The sequence below is a fragment of the Armigeres subalbatus genome, chromosome 3 (assembly GCF_024139115.2).
Source record: "Armigeres subalbatus isolate Guangzhou_Male chromosome 3, GZ_Asu_2, whole genome shotgun sequence".
NCBI lineage: Eukaryota > Metazoa > Arthropoda > Insecta > Diptera > Culicidae > Armigeres > Armigeres subalbatus.
Window position 1 is genome coordinate 43,068,262 of NC_085141.1, and position 21,296 is coordinate 43,089,557.

Here is a 21,296-nt window from a genome sequence, read left to right on the forward strand (position 1 = left end):
TACCAATGGCGGATCGAATATCTCTCCAGCCATCTTCAAGAGAAGCTGCGCCTAGCTGCTCTTCCGTTGGAAGTGCCACTTCCAGCTGCTGCGCGTATTCTTGGGCTAGTCTACCATCTTGTAGCCGCCCAATGTTAAGCCGCGGCGTCCGACTTCGACGCGTGTTGTACACCGTCGAGAGTTTTGAGCGCAGGCATACTGCAACGAGGTAGTGGTCGGATTCAATATTCGCACTGCGGTAAGTGCGGACGTTCGTGATGTCGGAGAAGAATTTATCGTCGATTAGAACGTGGTCGATTTGGTTTTCCGTTTCTTGGTTAGGTGATCTCCATGTGGCCTTGTGGATATTTTTGCGGGGAAAGAAGGTGCTTCGGACTACCATTCCGCGGGAGGCTGCGAAGTTTATGCATCGTTGGCCGTTGTCATTCGATACGGTGTGCAGGGCCGTCGTGTCAGGGCTGTTTAGCGTCCCACCTAACACCAGGACTTGGGCTTGTGCGCTTTGAGCGGCACACGGTCGCTTTGGTGGGGCCTACTTGCGGATACATGCAGCTTTTTATAAAGGTTTAACAGGGCCCACTGTCAAACCCCACCACATCCTAGGCAAGCCCCACAACTCGCAGATGGCCTGGGGAGGGATCGTCAAGCCCTTGGACATAGTCCCTGCTGCCCCTGCAGAAGTGAAGAGTGAGAAATAAAAAGCAATTTGTGAGATGTGAGAAGTGAGAAGGGACAAGGGAGAAGTTAGAAGGGAAAGTGAGATGTGTGAAGTGTGATGTGCGAGGTGAGAAGCAAAAAGTTGAGAAGTGAGAAGTGAGAATCGAGAAGTGAGAAGTGAGAGGCGAGAAATGAAAAATGAGAGTGAGATGTAAAATGTGAAAAAATGAGATAAAGATGGGAGATGGGAGAAGTGAGAATGGAGAAGTGTACCAAGCGAATCGTGGCGTCATGCTCGTTTAGCTACACTAGTTTAGAGTTCGTTTGGCTACCCTCGTCTTCGCCTCAGCTCGTCTATAGAACCTACAGTGTCTATAATCTAGACTACTTTCCGATTTGGGTACAATATTTAGACCACTACCCGGGATGTGGATGGTCGTCGAGTAACTGGATAATATTATTGAGTTCGCAAGCGAAAGGCAGAACATCATCAATGAAATGAAACAGAACCTGCTGGCGTTCGAGTCGTAAGGCAAGAACAGGACGCTTTTATCAGCCACCCGGGAGAAGCAAGAAGGCCGACAAAGGTGCCACAACTAAGGCCTTCTCCTTTCTTGGAACATTGGCTATGATGGCAGAAGAGGCGATTGATTTTACCCTGACGGCCAACGAGGAAAATATTGCGCCTAACCAAAAACGGCTCAAGCAGCAAACCGGCGAAGGCGCTCAGCTCGCCAAGCAGTAGGCGATAGTCGGCCAAACGTCGTCTTGACAGAGCTGATCGGGATGTAGTGATGCCCGAAGGGCGTTGACCCGAGAAGGCGACTTCTCGGCCCAAAAAAGCGAAAGGCACCAACCAAACGCAAGTCGCCAGGCCGCAAGAGGGTACCTGTCGGCCAGTGCCATCGGCACTAGGGATCGAAAATCCCTGGCAGCTGGTCAGTAGCTCAAAGCGGAAGTCGAGCGCATCTCGATCCGCAAAAAAAGTTAAGGGCAGAGTAGAGGCCTTGCTGCTCAAAAACGATAAGCATAAGTACGCCGACGTCGATGCAGGCGACCGAAACGCTTTCGGCGCTGGAACAGGACGCACGAAGCGTCAGACGCATCAAGACTGGTGAAATGATCTTGGTGCTGAAACGTGGAGCTGGCGGGACTACTGGCCCAACCCTAGTAGCACACATGCTTCACATAGATTGCTGCAACTCATATGTGACCAGATTCAGTCACAATCAAGTTGCTGCAACCATTTTTGTCTGACTTGTGCTTCTCGGGAAAAGATCTTGGATGACGGCGCCGAGGTGAGGTCGTTGGGGACGGAAGTGACCTTCCAGTGCAAGCAACTGGACGAGATCACGAACGCGGACGACGTCGTCTCTGCCATCAGAGAGCAATGCAGTACAAAGGACGTCTATTTGGCACGCAGCTAGCATACCCTAGTTAATGGAGCGAAGGATGTTGAAATGAGACCGCATCGTGCTTTCGTGCTGTGCGGTTCTTTCTCTCTTTGCGGAAGGAAGTTTTTAATACTACCCGAAGCTATTTTAATTTCAACGGTGCTTCTTAGCGCTATTTGTACCCACTGATCCCGTTACGATCTTTGCAAGGACCCGTGCCTTCGTTTTACGTTGGACCCGTTTGCGGAAGTAAAATTCCGACAAGCGGTGGTAATCCTGCAGGGCCAACGTTCTGGGAAAAAACCTCTTAGAAGGTCACGTCTCCACGCTCAGCAATGAGCATTAATACAAACAAGAGGAAGGGGGAGTCTCTGAATTCTCCACTTCCTTCAAAGAAACAAGGTTTCAAGACCGTCCTGCCAAAGCGCGGAAAAAAAAAGAAGGAAGCTGAAGAATTCAGATATTCCTTCTAACTCTAATATCGGAAATAATTCTTCTCCAATCGAACTGAGCAATCAGTTCGATTTGATTAATGATGAAATTGAGCAAATCGAATCTTCCTTTAGCCCAGGTGATTCGATTCATGCAAAGAAACAAAGAATTCCGCCAATTGTGGTATCTGTTGCCGAGTTTTCTGGCTTTCGGAATGAAATCTTGAGTAACCTTCAGGGGATCAAGTTTTCATTTCAGATTGCTAGGAAGGGTGACTGCCGCGTTTTGCCGGGATCCTTTGACGATCGCAAACGTCTTCTTCAGTATTTAACTGAGAAGCGTCATAAATTCTTCACATACGACGACAAAACTGAGCGATTATTCAAAGTCGTCTTGAAAGGTCTCCCCAGTGATGACAAATCACTGGATGAGATTAAAATTGAAATTTCTCAATTACTTGGATTTTCACCAGTCCAAGTAATTAAGATGAAAAAAAAATCATACTCTGGCACAGATAACAGACATACAGGCTAGAACAAATTTTACTCAAAAAACTGTGTAAATCAAAGTACGTTAGAATACTGACTGTGGCAATACGTCGTTTGGTGGCGCTAGGTGTCATTCATGGAGTCATGCGTACCAGCTGTCACATTTCATCAAACAAATATTGCGCGCAAAATGAAACCAAGCTTGCCGCCTTTTCCAGCACGTGGTAACTGTTGATGTTTATTTTTCGTTCACTATGGAACCAACAAGGTCAAAAAACAAATTCTACAAAATGCATTTTATTCTCTCAAGCAAGTAGAGTTTACTACTCGTGCCACTTCTCAATTTCATATTGTTGAATAAATATATGTTCTTAATAATATGTTCAGATTACGATGAGTTAAAATTGTTTACTACTATTGAAAAGAGAGATAGTGTTCCAAAACAATTCACTGCCGGAAATGCGAGTTGGTTTCCTATGCATAAACCGAATGGAACGACTAGGCAGGGCATAAATGAATGGTAAAAAAAATCATGAATATCCTTGAGCACACATTATGGCCGTTTTCATTCTTTTAGTGCTTCGCTGCTGGCTGTGACGATGACTGTGGCTGTGGCTGATGGAAGGGACAGTAAATATTGAAAAGAATTACAATAATGATAACACAGTCAAAGGTGGTTGCTTCTGTTCACCAACGAAACATCTCATCACAAAACAAACCATGCACTTCTTGAAGGCAGCAAAATCACTTGCGTTAGGGGCAAGCCAGAGTAAACGCGACAAGCGATTCGACGCGACGCGACTCACGGAAAAGAATAACAATCATCAACAGGCTGTCAAATTGCACTGTCGCGTCGCATCGCACGTCGCGTTTACTCTGGCTTGCCCCTAACGCAAGTGATTTGCCTCACGTAAAAGAATAACAATCATTATCAACAGGCTGTCAAATTGCACTGTCGCGTCGCATCGCACGTCGCGTTTACTCTGGCTTGCCCCTTAGTGTGAGAATGAAACATCGCATATGGAATTGAAACCAGTGTGATGAGAAGGATCTGTTGTTTATGTTTATGGTGGGTGGTGGCGCCTATAATGTTGACAGCTTCTTGATGAGAGAAACTTTGCGATGCCAGCGCCGCCACGAGATTGCCACTTGTGTTGCATTCCAAAATGACCGTTAAATTCCTTACACACGATTGAGAACGGACTTGTATGTCTGTTCTCTGTGACTCTGGTACTTCCCAGAGGGGCATTTCTCAAGAATTTTATTTAGTTCATTTTAACAAAAGTGAACTAAATAATATGAAAAGTTTGGAAAAGGCCTGTATTATGTCCCATGTCCGTGTTACATGGGAACATTTCCGCAGGCCTGGGGGAAATTTCCAAAACCCCACCCAGTGCCGTAAGTGCCAAAAGTGGGGTCATGGAACCAAACATTGTCACATGGATGCTAAATGCATGATTTGTGGTGGAACCTCTCACGCCAAGGACGCCTGCCCTGTGAGAGAAGATTCCAAAAAATTTAAATGTGCCAATTGTGGGGGCAATCATAAATCCAATTTCTGGGAATGCCCTTCACGCAAAAAAGTTTTGAATTCCCGTGCAAAATTGATGGCGGAAAATTCCAATAGGGTCCCAGAAGATGAATTATTCAACTTCCCATCAGTTCATAATGTGCACATTGCCTGGTATTTTCATCAAAAGAGATCCAAATTATTTTATTTACCGAAATGATCGTCTTGACAGTGCCTGTGGTGGGGTCGCCATTGTCATTAATAGACGTATCAAACATAAATTATATTCTTCGTTTGAAACCAAAGTTTTCGAAACCTTGGGAGTTTCTGTTGAAACAAATTTTGGACAATTCTCTTTTATTGCTGCCTACTTGCCTTTCCAATGCAATGGGCAGCAAAGGAATTTGTTGAGAGCTGATCTTCAAATTCTAACTCGCAACAAATCCAAATTTTTCATAATTGGTGACTTCAATGCCAAACACCGTTCATGGAATAATGCTCAAAGCAATTCCAATGGTAAAATTTTATTTGAAGATTGTTCTGCGGGATATTATACTATTCAATATCCCAATGGACCAACTTGTTTTTCTTCCAGTCGAAATCCTTCTACAATTGATTTAGTTTTAACGGATTCAAGTCAGCTGTGTGGCCAATTGGTAACTCATGCTGACTTTGACTGATCACCTTCCTGTGACGTTTGAAATCTCACAAGAAGCTCTATTTCTAATTATCATAGAGCTGATTGGGATATACATAAAAATAAAACGTATATCGATAGGAATTTTGATGTTGATACCAAAAGTGATATTGATAATACTCTCGTATCTTTGACAAATTTAATTGTCGAAGCCAGAGGCATTGCAATTTCTAAATGTGAAATTAAATTCAACTCCATTATTATTGACGACGATTTTCAGCTTCTGATCCGTCTTAAAAATGTGAGGCGAAGGCAATACCAAAGAACTCGCGATCCAGCGTTGAAAGTTATTTGGCCTTATTTGCGAAATTAAATTAAAAAACGTTTCGCTTTTCTGAGGAATACCAACTTTAACAATAATGTCTTGAAGTTGGATCAAAGTTCGAAACACTTTTGGAAATTAACGAAAATTCCTTCAAAAAAAAACCTCAAAAGCTAATTCCAGCGCTTAAAGAGGGAAATCAAATTTTATTGGGAACTAATTTGAAGGAAGTGAGATTTATCACTAGAAAATTAAAAAATATGAAAGCCCCGGGTGATGATGGTATTTTCTACATACTTATCAAAAAACTTCCGGAGAGCTCTTAATCCATTTTGGTTAATTCATTTAATAAATATTTTCAATTGGCATACTTCCTAGATAAATGGAAAAACGCAAAAATTGTTCCAATTTTGAAGCCGGACAAAAATCCAGCTGAGGCTTCTAGTTATCGCCCAATCAGTTTGCTTTCTTCAATAAGCAAACGGTTTGAAAAAAGTATTTTAAATAGAATGATGGTTCATATTAATGACAATTCTATTTTTGCTGATGAGCAATTTGGTTTTCGCCATGGGCATTCAACCACTCATCAGTTATTAAGAGTCCGAATTTAATTCGACTCAACAAATCTGAAGGATATTCGACTGGAGTTGCTCTTCTTGATATAGAGGAAGCATTTGACATTGTTTGGCATGAAGGTTTGATTGTTAAATTGATTAATTTTAATTTTCCTCTGTACATTATTAAACTGATCCAAAATTATTTATCAGATCGCTCACTGCAGGTAAAGTATCAGAATTTGAAATCTGTAAGAGCTGGTGTTCCCCAAGGCAACATACTGGGGTCCATATTGTATAGCATTGTTACTTTTGACTTACCTGTTTTACCACCAGGGTGTCAAAAATCTCCTAAAACATGACCATTTTATATGGAAATCATCGAATGACTTATAATTATTTCCGGGAGTGTTGTTGCTTAGTATTAACCAATATAACAAAACTGCCAAAATTGTGATTTGTCCTATTAGCAAATAGAAGCAGCTTAAAATGGTTTCTTCGACACCTACACGCATAATGAATCATACCGATGTCTAAAGACAATTTCGCCATTGCGATCTCCCGCGCATGCGATGCATCCGACCACGTGTTGATGCTGCAAAGCGACCTGGAGCGATCATCGTTGGATATTCCATACCTTGCCAATTTTCAATGGAACACCACCAAATACCATGGATAACAACGTCAGCAGAGAATGTGGGGTTCTATTTTTGGGGGCCGCGTCTCGCATGTTTTGATGACAAACACGCGAGAGAGTTGCGCGAACCGTTTGGAAGGATCGAAGAAAATCGGTACCGTCTGGCGCAGCCCTTGTCCGTCCCGTTGAGAAATCGAGCTGAGAGCATCGGTGCCCCACGGCCTATTCGTAATACATTCATCGGACGGAAAAGATGTGAAAATGTTACGGTCAATCGCGATGTGATGTGAAAAGTGATCGAGCAAAATTTGACCAATTTTGGGAATTTAATCTTGCGAGGAATTTCCGTCGATCAATCATTACGTCATAATTATGTGCACCAAGAACCTGTCGTGCCCGTTGTGCTGTCAATCAATATTTCCGAACATCGATGCTCTACGATTAAGCCTGCTAAAAGTTACATCGCGACCAGTGAAATGTCCGATCTGCGCTGACGAGCTGCTAGGATTGGATAAGCTGACGATCCACCTTTTTGGGCATTCGATTCTGGGGAAGGATGAGACGAGCACAGCAGACTTGGATAAGAAGAAAATGGTAACAGGTGCGTTAAAGAATGTTCGTAAAACTAAGAAGGATTGCGTTCCAGGAAGCAGTGGGCAACAAAATATGACACGAACCAACCAAAGGCAGCCAACGCAAATTAAAGTCAAATGCGACCTTTGTGGAGCCGAATTTCGCGACGAGAATTTGCTCAAAATGCATTCCTGTGTCTCACACGGAATTGGTGGAAATTCGGATGGAATGGAGCCACGGTTTCCATGCAACATGTGTTCAAAAACATTCAAGATGAAGGGCTCCCTCAAAATTCATATGAGGGTCGTACACTTAGGATGTCCAAGGAAGAATTCGTCTAATACTAGTTGTACGAGTAGTAGTACTACAACGACAATTACGACCACTGCAGCGATACCTGTTTACCATGGTAGTGACGTAACTCAATGCAATCTGGCAGTACGTAGCACTGCAAATCCTACAACTGCCACTCCTCCGCCACTACATCCTATCCTACCTCAACCATTGATAATGACCCAACGATCGACACCTCATTCTCCGTTGCAGTCGGCAACGTCCCTCACGATTACTACTCCGAATAGCAGTGAACCTCAGATCATCAAGATACTGGACCCACGGCAGTTGACCGAATATGTCTACGTAACAAATCAACAGTCCCAGCAACAACAACAACATCAGCTTCAACTGTCGCCACAGCCCCCGCCGTTGCAACAGCAACACGTTGTTGAACGTATCGTCGCTAACAGTACTCCGCCTAGCGTTCCTTCGCCACTACCCGCCACTCCTTCGCCAAGCTTTAGCAGCAGCATTGGTATTTGTGGAGCAGGGGGAGGTAGTTCCGTGCCTTCTCCTTCACAGCTGTCTCAACCGCCTACACCACAATCCATGAGTAACATCAATTCTTACTCCAGTGACAGTAGCAGCAAACCGTGGGAATGCGATGTATGCTTGAAAAGCTTTACCACAAAATATTTCCTCAAAAAGCACAAACGGCTCCACACAGGTCAGTCTGTGCCTATTGGCACTATTTATATACTGAATTGGTGAACCGTTGTCCCAATGTTTATCCTATCTCTTTTCTCGTAGGAGAAATGCCGTATTCGTGTCACATCTGCGGTAAAGCATTTACGTTTCAGCAATCATACCATAAACATTTGCTCTACCATAGTGACGAGAAGCCGCATGCTTGCACGATCTGTGGACGAGCCTTCAAAGAACTTTCGACGCTGCACAACCACGAGCGGATTCATAGCGGAGAGAAGCCATTTTCTTGCGAAACTTGTGGTATGTACCTATCTATTTTATTTTCAGACTGAGGACGGGAGTGGTCTCTGCAGTATATAGAAGTCGTCTCCATTCCGCTCGATCCATGGCTTCACGTTGAGCGCAGTCTACGGAAGGTCCGCAAGGTGCGAAGGTCCACTTGATCGATCCACCTTGCTCGCTAGGCATCTTACCTTCATATCTCTATCGAGAAACATTTTCACCTGGTTATTGTCCGGCATTCTGGCTACGTCCCAGCCCATTGCAAACGACCGATTTTCACGGTGTAAACAATGGATGGCTCTCCCAACAGCTGACGCAATTCGTGATTCATCTGCCTCCTTGTACCGTCTTCCATCTGCAACCCACCAACACTTTTCTTTTGAAGGCGTCCTCGTAGAGCAGCGGTTCTCAAACTGGGGTACATGTACCCCTGGGGGTACCTTCGCTGGCCCTAGGGGGGACCTCGGACAAAAATGCGTAATGGCGGACGTATTACAATTACAATCAAAACTCACTGATAATGTTTTGATAATTGTGTATATATTATTTCAAAAATTTATATTATACGTAGGGGGAAAGACGGCTTCGGCAGGTTTTGTTCTATTATTGTCAGGGGTTTTTGTCGACCAAATTTTATAAAATTTGGAATATCCCTGAATTCCGCGCTCCTAAAAGGCCTGGATCAACTGTGCTCACTTTTCTCCATTCTTCTACAATTTCGGGAGCACCGTATCGGTTTATGCGGCGATATCCGGGAAATGTTCCACCAGGTGCGAATACGGGAACAGGACCGACCGTGTCAAAGATTTTTTTGGAGAGATGAAGACGGAGAAATAGCTACGTTCGAGATATGCGTCATGACATTTGGCGCTTGTTGTTCGCCGAGCAGCGCACTGTATGTAAAAAACCGTAACGCGGAAAGGTTCATCGCCGAAGCCATCCTGGAGCAGTGAACATCATCATCAAAAGTCATAACGTAGACGATATGTTGATAAGCGTGGAGCCGGAAGCAGAAGCCATCCAGTTAGCACAACAAGTAAAATTCGTACATTCAAAAGAAGGGTTTGAAATCCGCAACTGGGTAAGTAACGCCCCTGTTATGCTATCGGCTTTGGGAGAAGGTGATATCAAAATGAAAAACCTCGACCTGTCCGCAGAAGCTTCAACGGAGAAAGTTCTAGTCATGTGGTGGTGTACGGAGACCGATAAGTTCACCTTTAAAGTAGGCTGGACGCGTTACGATGAAGCACTGTTATCTGGAGAGCGTAGACCGCCAAAACGAGAGATACTGCGTGTGCTATTGTGTATCTTCGATCCCCTCGGATTAATCGCACACTTTCTCATTTTCTTGAAGATACTTCTACAAGAGGTGTGGCATTCTGGTGTTAAATGGGATGACGAAATCGGTGATCTTCTGTTTGTGAAATGGCAAACTTGGCTACGCGTGTTACCTGAGGTTGAAAATGTTCAAATACCACGATGCTACTGTAGTCAGATGATCCACGGAGAACAAATAGAGCTACATACGTTTGTCGACGCCAGCGAAAACGGCTTCGCAGCCGTATCGTTCCTGCGTTTCTGTGGCGGCGCGCAAGTGAGATCCTTTCTTGTCGCAGCGAAAACCCGCGTCGCACCGCTGAAGTTTTTATCTATCCCTCGACTTGAGCTGCAAGCTGCTATTCTTGGTGCACGATTGGCGCAGACTATAATCGACTCTTTGTCCATTCGAATCACGAGACGTCTATTCTGGACCGACTCTCGGGATGTGTTGGGTTGGATCAATTCAGACCACCGACGATTCACACAGTTTGTTGCACACCGAGTCAGCGAGCTTCTAAATTCCACCGAACCATGCGAATGGCGCTGGGTTCCAACAAAGGAAAACGTAGCGGATGACGCCACAAAGTGGCAGACAAGGCCAGATCTATGCTCTAACAGCAGGTGGTTCAATGACCCGATATTTCTTGAACGGACTGAATCCGACTGGCCACAACAAATAGCCTCAAGTAAATCAACGCCGGAAGAACTCCGATCCCATCTGATTGCACATATCTCTCGACGCCGTCTCCATCGTTACGCTATGAGGATTACTCCAATTGGAAAAGATTAATCGTCGTAGTTGGACTACTACAGTCAAACCTCCATGAGTCGATATTGAAGGGACCATCGACTCATGGACAAATCGAGATGAGGAATATGAAATTCGTGGAGAACTGTTTGAAGGGACCGTCATAGTAACCCAGAAAATATTTTTTGATATGGAATAATTTGCTTCCATGAGTCGATATCGAGTCATAGAACATCGACTCATGGAGGTTTGACTGTATTTCGTTTCTTGGCAAACTGTCGCCGAAAAAGGCAAAATCAACCAATTCGGACAGGTCCTCTGCACATGGAAGAGCTACAAAACGCAGAGGCAAGCATTATACGAGAAACTCAACAGCAAAAGTATCCGCAGGAAATTGCCGCTATAGAACAACACAAGCGTGTAGCAAGAAGCAGCCCAATTTTCAAATCAACGCCGTTTTTAGACGGCAACAAAGTTCTACGGATGCGCGGCCGGACGTCGAACTGTGTCTTCATCAGCGAAGAAGCGAAAAACCCGATAATTCTTCCCCGTGACCACCACGTTACCACATTGATCATATCCCACTATCACACTAAATACCACCACCTCAACCAAGAAACCGTGGTAAACGAATTACGTCAAATGTACTCCATCCCCCGAGTTCGCGTTTGCTGTGTCAACATTAGGAGAAACTGCCAACGTTGCAAAAATGAGCGAGCCACGCCCTCGCCTCCAATGGGGAGGTGCATCGAATGAACACAATGACGTTTGAGCGGTGCGCTGTTTATATCGAGTTCATTCAAAATGAATTTCGGCACCGCTCAAAAGTCAAATAATGAACCTATGCACTGCCCCATAATGGCGGATCTGCCTGGTGCAAGGTAGAACATTCACTCATGTGGGGATTGAATACTTTGGACCAATGGAAGTAGCTGTCGGACGCAGAGTTGAGAAACGATGGGGAATGTTGGCCACTTGTATGGCTACTCGAGCAGTACACATTGAAGTAGCTCACTCGCTCAACACGCAATCCTGTGTGATGGTCATACGCAACCTAATTGCTCGACGTGGTTTACCGCGGTACATTTATTGCGATCGTGGTACCAATTTCGTAGGGGCTAACGGAGAATTAAAGCGTGCTATGGAAGAACTAGATGATGAAGCTCTTATGAACGAATTCACCAGCACCGAGACTACCTGGTCGTTTAATCCGCCTTTGGCTCCACACATGGGTGGGAGCTGGGAGCGTTTAATTCGTAGCGTGAAGAATTCGTTGAGGTCATTGAAACTACCGCATCGACCATCAGACGAAGTTTTGCGCAATGCCTTGATCGAAATCGAGAATACGCTGAACTCCAGGCCACTTACGCACATTCCGATAGAGGCCGCTTCAGCTCCAGCTTTAACCCCTAACCACATTCTCCTTGGAAGCTCCAATGGAGTGAAACCGCTAACTACGCTCGAGAATTCTAATTCCATCGTACGTCAATGCTGGCGTTCTTCACAAATTATAGCCAACCAGTTTTGAAAGCGTTGGCTACTAGAATATTTGGCGGAGATAAAAAGAAGGACGAAGTGGTACTCCGACAGTATGCGGCCAGTGAAAGTTGGGGACATAGTTATCATTGTTGATCAGAAGTTTCCTCGCAATTGCTGGCCAAAGGGGAGGATCATAGCAGTTCGCTCGCCCCAGCCAAGACGGAGAGGTTCGATCAGCAACAGTTCGTACAACTGCTGGAGTGTATGAGCGGCCGCGCGAGCAACACACATGTTGTAAATCAGTTGATGATACCCATATATGACCAAATTTGGTCATATATGAGTTATTGCAACCAAATCAACGTGAATTGTGCTGCTAGGGCGGTGGTCTAGCTTGCTGTACTGGACGTCGATCGCGAAGAGAAGTAGCCGGCTAGCAGTCGGCGTACTCGGGGGCAGTGTTGGCTAGCGTATAGCTGCCAGCGCGCATCTTTCTTCTCAGCAACCTTATTCACTCATGAGGACCGTGACAGGTAACATCAACGGCTGTACGGATGGGTAAGAACACAAACAGAAGAAAGGAAAACAAATCACTATATTGAATTGAAGACAGCGTGTGAATTTCTTATCCTAAATCAATTATAATTAATACTTAACTACCCTATAACTATTAGTGCTACAATCAATCTATTTACAAGCTTAGTACTAGGTAATGATAATGAAATTATGAAAACATGAATTCCTTAACATAATGAACTTAAATCCTAGATTCTTTCCACCAAGTAGCTGAAACCAACCTAACCCTAATCTACTTATGCTGTAAAGTGCACAATCACGGTATGAAACATGTTAAGTGAATTCCCTTGAACAAATCCAAACTCTATTCTAATTAGTAGACACGACAGACAGATTTCGACAAGACAGACTACGACTGACAAACTACGAACGATCATAAAGGGGACTAAACGTAAGTTGACTATGTCTAAACATCTGATTCATAGAATTATTTATTTGCATAACACTAACAAAAACTGATATGGAATATACAAACATATAGATAAATACTACACTAAAAATTACTACATTAACACAATTTTTGTACAAATTACCCCTCCCCATCAGGAAAATTATAATAGACCGTAAAACAGCACCAAATTCCTGTGTTTTAATACGGCGATTATAATTGCGGAATTAACCCCTTCAGTCCCGTTGGTACGAAACCAACAGCCACAATATTCTTTGATATACAAAGAATGTTTAGACCAAATTTAAGCATAGTCAGTCATAAAAAAAACCCTGTCAATAATAGAACAAAACCTGCCAAAGCCGTCATTCCCCCTATTATGCAATAATGCGATCAATAAATCAAAGCCAATTAAATCTTGCCTTCCACAACCAGCACAATGTATGAAGGGCTGCGGAACAAAAGATCAAACGAACAAAAATTTGAATGAACAAATTTAAAAAATCTTTAATGCAATCTAGGATCTAACGGTTCAGAATCCCTCGTTTGAGTGACATTAAGGTTTTATTTTTTCACTAAAGCTCGTTTTCGTTGCAAGAGGATTATAAGCATCCTTCTACGCTTCTCGGAAGCCTTTCCAAGAAGCTCGAAGTCCTCCTTTCAAGAGGCTCGGAAGCCTCCTTTCAAGAGGCTCGGAAGCCTCCTTTCAAGAGGCTCGGAAGCCTGCTTTCAAGAGGCTCGGAACCCTCCTTTCAAGAGGGAAGCCCCTTCAAGAGACTCGGAAGCCTCCTTTCGAGAGGCTCGGAAGCCTCCTTTCAAGAGGCTCGGAAGCCTCCTTTCAAGAAGCTCAGAAGCCTCCTTTCAAGAGGCTCGGAAGCCTCCTTTCAAGAGGCTCGGAAGCCTCCTTTCAAGAGGCTTGGGAGCCTCCTTTAAAGAGGCTCGGGAGCCTCCTTTCAAGAGGCTCGGAAGCCTCCTTCCAAGAGGCTCGGAAGCCTCCTTCCAAGAGGCTCGTTAGCCTCCTTCCAAGAGGCTCGTTAGCCTCCTTCCAAGGGGCTCGTTAGCCTCCTTCCAAGGGGCTCGTTAGCCTCCTTCCAAGGGGCTCGTTAGCCTCCTTCCAAGGGGCTCGTTAGCCTCCTTCCAAAAAGCTCGGAAGCCTCCTTCCAAGAGGCTCGGAAGCCTCCTTTCATGAGGGCTCGGAAGCCTCCTTTCAAAAGGGCACGAAAGTCTCCTTTCAAAAGGGCACGAAAGTCTCCTTTCAAAAGGGCTCAAAAGCCTCCTTTCAAAAGGGCTCGAAAGCCTCCTTTCAAAAGGACTCGAAAGTCTCTTTTCAAAAGGGCTCGAAAGCCTCCTTTCAAAAGGCCTCGAAAGCCTCGTTTTTAAAGGGCTCGAAAGCCTCCTTTCAAAAGGGCTCGAAAGCCTCCTTTCAAGAGGCTCTGAAGCATCTTTCCAAGAGGCTCCGAAGACTCCTTTCAAGAGGCTCAGAAGCCTCTTTTCAAGAGGTTCGGAATCCTCCTTTCAAGTGTTTAGGTTTCCTCCTTTCAAGAGGCGCACAAGCGTCCTTTCGAGATGCAAAGGAAGCCTCCTTTTAAGTGGCTCGAAAACCGCCTTCAAGAGGCTCAGAAGCTTCTTATCAAGAGGTGCGGAAGCCTTTTTTAAAGGGATTCAAAAGGGTAGAGGGTACTTCAATTTTTGCAAAAGTTCGAAGGGGTTCCTCTCAAGCAAAAGAACCGCTGTCGTAGAGCATTGTCCAGGTCTCGTGTCCGTAGAGGACGAACGGTCTAATGAGCATTTTGTAGATAGTCAATTCGGTACGACGGTGAACTCTATTTGATCGTTATGTGTTGCTGAGTACGTATGATTTCCTGCCGCAATGCGTCTCCGAAAATCTCTGCTGGTGTCATGCTGAGGTCATTAGTGAGCTCAACTACATGAACACTTCAACTACATACTTTGATTTCGTCACCACCTATATAAACTCGTGGTGGGTGGCTAACGTTATCCGCCACTGACCCTCTGCCTATTATGTATTTCGTCTTGGACGTGTTGAAGACCAGTCTGATCCGCTTAGCTTCCCTCTTCCGTCTGATAAATGTTTTCTCCATCTTGTCAAATTTTCGTGCCATAAGATCATCAGCGAAGCCAAGTAACTGGACGGACTTCGTGAAAATCGTGCCACTCGTGTCAATCCCTGCCTTGCATATTACCCCCTATAAAGCGATGTATAACATCAGGCACGAAAGACCTTTACAGGACTCGCGAGCGCACCGTCGCCTTGAACAACCGTATCAGTTTATCCGAAAAACCGTATTCGTGCATTAGCTGCCATAGCTGAACTCGATCGATTGTGTCACATGCGGTTTTGAAGTCAATTACCTATGTGTGGGCACGTTGTATTCGCAGCGTTTTTGCAATATCTGACGCGGCTTAGGCCACCATATTTTCTTGTCGTTCAGATTCAGTGCTTTTCGAACACTGTAAGTAAATGTGGAGATTGGCCTCATTCGACGCACCGAATCAGCTCTCTTTTATGCTCTACCATTGCTTTCCTACGGCTAGATCGTATCAATCTGCTTGAATGACTCGGAGCATCGTTAAATGATTGGACTCCATCTCCATCATCCATTAAATGATTGGACTCTATCTGGATCGATCTAATAATCTATCGATCTATTAGGACGACAACAGATTCTCCACGCGGTGAGCATTTTTGTTTGGAAGACCTTCTCTTGCTGCGATGTCATCTCGATTATAGCTTAAAAAAATTGTAATGAAATGTTACGGATTTCAGTAAGCTTACGTTTGGTTCTCTCTTTTTAGGCAAGTGCTTCCGACAGCGTGTGTCATACCTAGTCCATAGGCGAATCCACACCAACACCCAACCGTATAAGTGTACCGCCTGTGACAAAAGCTTTCGCTACAAGGTGTCCCAACGCACCCACAAATGCCCTGCTCAACCGCCCGGTATGGTAATTCGTCAAACAGGCGATCTTCTACAGAAACTACTCCAATCATCAGCAATCCTTCCAACGCTTGCCGAAGGGTCACCGCTGCCTGTATTAACTCCACCGCCAGCACCACCACCGTCACTGGAAACTCCCGATCATCAACTGCAGCAGCAGTCAGATCATGATGAGCTTCATGACATCAAATCAGAGGATGACATCAACCGAACCTTGGACGAGCTTTTGAACGAGTCCTACGATAAGATGGGTATCAGTGAACACCAAACTAGCTATCAAGGGGACCACCAGCACAACCATCCATATGCACAGATCGGCCACCATCAACATCAAACCTCTGCAACGATGGAACCAGGTGCAAGCGGTTCCGGTGATACTGGGCTAATCGTGCCGCGGATAGAAAATTTGTGCCTGCTGTCTCCCAGTCCAATGGGTTTCGATGGCGAAGCAATGGAAGTGATCGATTCCATTAAGCTGGATTTGTTGTATAATTAGAAACTTTATACAAAATTGACCTTATATATATATACCATGTTAAGTGAACATACAAATTTGATACGTTATTTAAATCCATCAACTTGCATATTGTATCTAAAACGATACTTTGTACATAAGGGTATCCACGAAAAAGTGGTGGTGCTGGTAGATTTCGGATTTTTTTACGTGACTTATTGATAAAATTAATATGCACTTACATGAACTATGTTTGATATAATATTAGTGCTGTCCAATGAGCAGCTCGAAGTTGTTCCTGTCACGCTCATGCCCGTTTGTTGACAAAAACCCAGATTAATCCACCTAGCGGTGATGGCGCCTTTCTCGCGTAAAAAGGTAATAAATGTAGCCTTTACGCTTACACCTCGATGATGTACAAGGCAAAACAGTTACACCGTCTAATGTTATGATAGAAAATTTACACTAGTAGACGACAGATGGCGCTGCCAAAAGTTTCTCGGATTTCCTATGTTCGAATTTTGACTTTCGGACAATTTAGTACTATGTACATAGTACTATGAAACTGAACGAAGAGCATACTTACGCCTAAATGCGTGCAACACGAGCATCTTTATAGTACGATGAAACTCTTAATGGGAAGCCACGGATAAAATATTCATAGATGCAAGGCATTTTTCATAACACATTATTGTTCTATGTGACTATGTCTCATCACTATTTTAATATTATCTATTTTTTTGCAATTTGCAATTATTATGAAATTCAATAGTGATCAACAGCGTTTTAGTCTCTGTCGGATGCAACTTGTTGCAAGAAAATCGATTAAGAGTTTCTATGTGAAAATTTGGCTAATGTTTTTTATGGCATTTTGTGCACACACACACGCACACACATACACACACACACACACGCACACACGGACAGACAGACATTTGTTCAGCTCATCGAGCTGAGTCGAATGGTATATAACACTATGGGTCTCCGGGAGTTCTATCAAAAGTTCGATTTTGGAGTGAAATGATAGCCTTTCGGTACAACTTAGTTGTACGAGAAAGGCAAAAAGAACGAGCAGGACGGGAACAACTTCGAGCTACTTCGAGCTGCTCATTGGACAGCATATCGTTGTTATCGAGCAGTTGAGTAGCTCGACGTTGTTCCTGTCACGCTCATGCCCGTTTGTTGACAAAAAAGAACGAACAGGACGGGAACAACTTCGAGCTACTTCGAGCTGCTCATTGGACAGCACTATTATGTTTAGCAGAATCTCTACTCAATCTCAATCTGGTGACATATGAAATATGTTTTACCTACATACAGGGGTTAGACAAAAAGGTTGAGATAGGTAAAATTATGTCGAAATTCAACTCAGCATAACTTTACGTAGAACAATTCCATTTTGATAAAACCAGGGGTGGCATTGTGCATCTCGATTCGAACGTAATTCTATCGAGTCGAACATGTTTGGCATTACGGGTTTTGATTCGATCTCGAAAACGACTCATCGTTCGAGTATGCTCGAGGAGGTACAAGAATAACGAGATGTTTTGGCATTATGGAGACTCGATCGCACACTGAAAAACGACTCAAGTCGAATGAAAAACACTCGTCACCTTTATAGCTTTCGAAAGTTGTTCGAGAGTCATTTCTTGCTGAAAGTTTTTATTTATATTTGTTATTATTTCTCTACGGGAAGAGAATAAATGTTTCATTGTTATATCTTGAAGGAAAGAATGTCATTAGTATATCTACTTTTATAGTTTCCAGACAATATGCAATTTCTAATTATCCCGAAATCCGCGTAAAAACGACTTTAACTTAATTTTTTTTTAATTTTCACGTATTTCTTGACGATTTCGATTAACTGCGTGAAAAATCTATGGGGAAAATCTGCGTGAAAACGTGTATATTCCAAAATCTACGTAAAAACAGTTGAGTTAGATAAAGAAAAAACGCGCAAGAGATGACCCAAGTGCATTTAGCTAAAACACATGGAAACATCAAAGTAATTTATTTTCGAAGCCTTCTTTGGCTTTAAATTATTTATTTAGCTCAAAATTGGATTTGTGGCATAAACTCGAAAAAACATAAAATTTATAATTTGAGTCGTAACAATATCTCAATTTACAAAACATATCGTATCGGCATAATGTTGCTCAAGAAATATTGTATAGTCACTGAGCACAATTTGCTTGTTTATAAATTAACTGCCAATGAATTATTGGCAGTGGCTGATTTTCTACCCGCCGTTGTCAAATCCAGGCGGTACAACCAGCAAAATAGCCAGCAAGAGTTAACCGCCAGAAATTTGTATGACGAAAGTCATCTAACGCGGGTTTTCTCAAAATAAGAAACTTTTCATGAAAAACTATTTGGTTCCGATTATGTAGGATTCCGATTATCCGCTACCATGTCTACCAAATATTTTTTTGATGAAAGTGCTTAATTTTGGGAAATCGAACCTTAGATGCCTTTCGCCATACTGATTTCAGAAAGTTAACTCCTAGTGTGCCGCTGTAAGCACGCTCAAAGCAGGCGATTCATTCATGCCCTGAAGGATGCCTTTCCATCATCCATCCATCATCTGCATGCTACACGCAGATGAAATTACTTTTATTCTCTCTGTTTACTCACATTCGCCATGCGCTGAAGGTTGTCTCTCCAGTGGGCATACTAAACACGGAGACAACTATCTCTCATTCTCTCTGTTTATTTTATTTGACAGAACATACTCGATTGAGCTAGTACAACACCATTCGAAATCTTGTACTGCGACTGAATGAAGTCGAACGAAATACATAATGCCGCATTTTTTTCGAAACGAATACAAAAACGTACGAATCGAGTGATTCGATTCGAGATGCGCAATGCCACCCCAGGACCATCAGAAGCGGACACTCTTCTAGTAAACTATCCCCCTACAAAACCTGAGATTGGTCTTTGGCCACCGGAGATGTTCCAGATTTTCCAAGGTTATGTTCCTCTTTGCAGGGTTGCTGTCCGGCATTCTTGCAACATGTCCTGCCCATCGTACCCTTCCGGCTTTAGCTACCTTCTCGATACTGGGTTCACCGTAGAGTTGGGCGAGCTCGTGGTTCATTCTTCGCCGCCACACACCGTCTTCTTGCACACCGCCAAAGATGGTCCTAAGCACCCGTCTCTCGAATACTCCGAGTGCTTGCAAGTCCTCCTCGAGCATTGTCCATGTTTCATGTCCGTAGAGGACAACCGGTCTTATAAGCGTCTTGTACATGACACATTTGGTGCGGTGGCGAATCTTTTTCGACCGCAGTTTCTTCTGGAGCCCGTAGTAGGCCCGACTTCCACAGATGATGCGCCTTCGTATTACCCGACTAACATTGTTATCAGCCGTTAGCAAGGATCCGAGGTAGACGAATTCCTCGACTACCTCGAAGGTATCCCCGTCTATCGTAACACTGCTTCCCAGGCGGGCCCTCTCGCGCTCGGTTCCGCCCACAAGCATGTACTTTGTCTTTGACGCATTCACCACCAGTTTAACTTTTGTTGCCTCACGTTTCAGGCGGGTGTACAGTTCTGCCACCTTTGCAAATGTTCGGCCGGGTGGGGGCCGGTTTTGGCAACATATGGAATCATGTATATATGGGTGTCAAAATTCATGTGCTCCCAAGACGATGAATATAGTATCTTTATTAAAGATACATTTTGAGAACTGCAAGACTCTTTGGCCAATTTGTAACTGGTTCCGGGTGTTCTGCGAAAGTGACATTTGTTCAGGGTGTATGGCCAATTCCGCACCGTTTTCACAAAAATGACAATATCTCTGCATATACCTAACGGGTTTTCGATCTGCAGCCAGCATTGGACAGCATATTAGTTCTAGTTTTTAGGGAAAGCATGAAACATGATGGCAGTAAACGTCATATAAAATGGCAAGCAGAAGAAAAAAAAAGTAATGGGTTATGTTTTAAACATAACCGCGAATAGACATAGGACTTGAATAATCGTAACGTGTTTACATTTAACTTTTGAATTAATGAGGTTTGATTGGTATAGATATTGGAAACGACAACTTTGATACTAAGTAGAATTATTAGCGATTTGTTTTTTCAAAACTTCAAGAAATAAAACCAATAATTAAATACATAATTAGGATTGCTTTGTTTCTAACTATTAAACTCAAGCAAATGTAAGGAATTTATAGATTCTAGAAATTATTTTTGCAATTTCCGATCATAGCACCTGGTTTACAGTTCGTCTTTGAGTGATAAAACGGCCTACTTTTACATACCAACGAAATAGGTGCTTTAATGACCATTATGCAACTCAAATGAGTTGCATAATAGTAGTTTGTGCAACTAGTTGCAAAAAGATGATTTTTTCAGCACGAGTTGTACGTTTATCCAACGAGGTTTGCCGAAACGCTATTTTTTGCAATGACGAAAAATGGCCTTTAATATGATAAATCTGTACCAAAATTGTATAGTTTAGTTTAATCCTCACGATCATTCTTACCAACAAATCATGTTGCTGCAGAGAGCAATCAGATTTCATGTTATCGTGCCACATTGCATAGTTCGACAAGCCAAGAAGCAAAGTTAAACTTGCTTTTGAAAAATTTTGATGTCATGTTCATCAAACTATTTAATTTATTACGAGGCGCCGAAAATACACTATTTGAGCACTTACCCAAGCTAATTCAGCAAAATGTAGTCATGTAATTACTGTTCTGATGTTGGTTTTCCATTATAGCACCCAAATGAGTGCTATAATGAACTTTATGCAACTAATTTGAGTTGCATAATGTTCATTAAAGCACCCATTTCATTGGTATGGAAAAGTAGGCCGTTTTATCACTCAAAGACGAACTGTAAACCAGGTATTATGATCAGAAATTGCAAAAAATCCATTGTAGCACTCATT

The 21,296-nt window shown here is 43.4% G+C and overlaps 1 protein-coding gene across 1 annotated transcript; it reads left to right on the forward strand.

Moving 5' to 3' along the window:
- The first annotated feature begins 6,861 nt into the window (after positions 1–6,861).
- On the forward strand, positions 6,862–16,510 carry LOC134223276 (zinc finger protein 628). The gene is made up of 3 exons (XM_062702427.1): positions 6,862–8,207; positions 8,291–8,488; positions 15,799–16,510. Exons 1-3 carry the CDS (start codon positions 7,004–7,006, stop codon positions 16,434–16,436), a joined length of 2,040 nt encoding a protein of 679 aa, XP_062558411.1. The 5' UTR covers positions 6,862–7,003; the 3' UTR covers positions 16,437–16,510.
- Positions 16,511–21,296: the final 4,786 nt, after the last annotated feature.

Excerpts from the sequence above, each read along its gene's own strand:
- LOC134223276 (XM_062702427.1), top strand. The coding sequence starts at position 7,004 with ATGTGCACCAAGAACCTGTCGTGCCCGTTGTGCTGTCAATCAATATTT. Across the intron at positions 8,208-8,290 it reads GCACAAACGGCTCCACACAG|GAGAAATGCCGTATTCGTGT; the intron begins GTCAGTCTGTGC and ends CTTTTCTCGTAG. Across the intron at positions 8,489-15,798 it reads ATTTTCTTGCGAAACTTGTG|GCAAGTGCTTCCGACAGCGT; the intron begins GTATGTACCTAT and ends CTCTCTTTTTAG.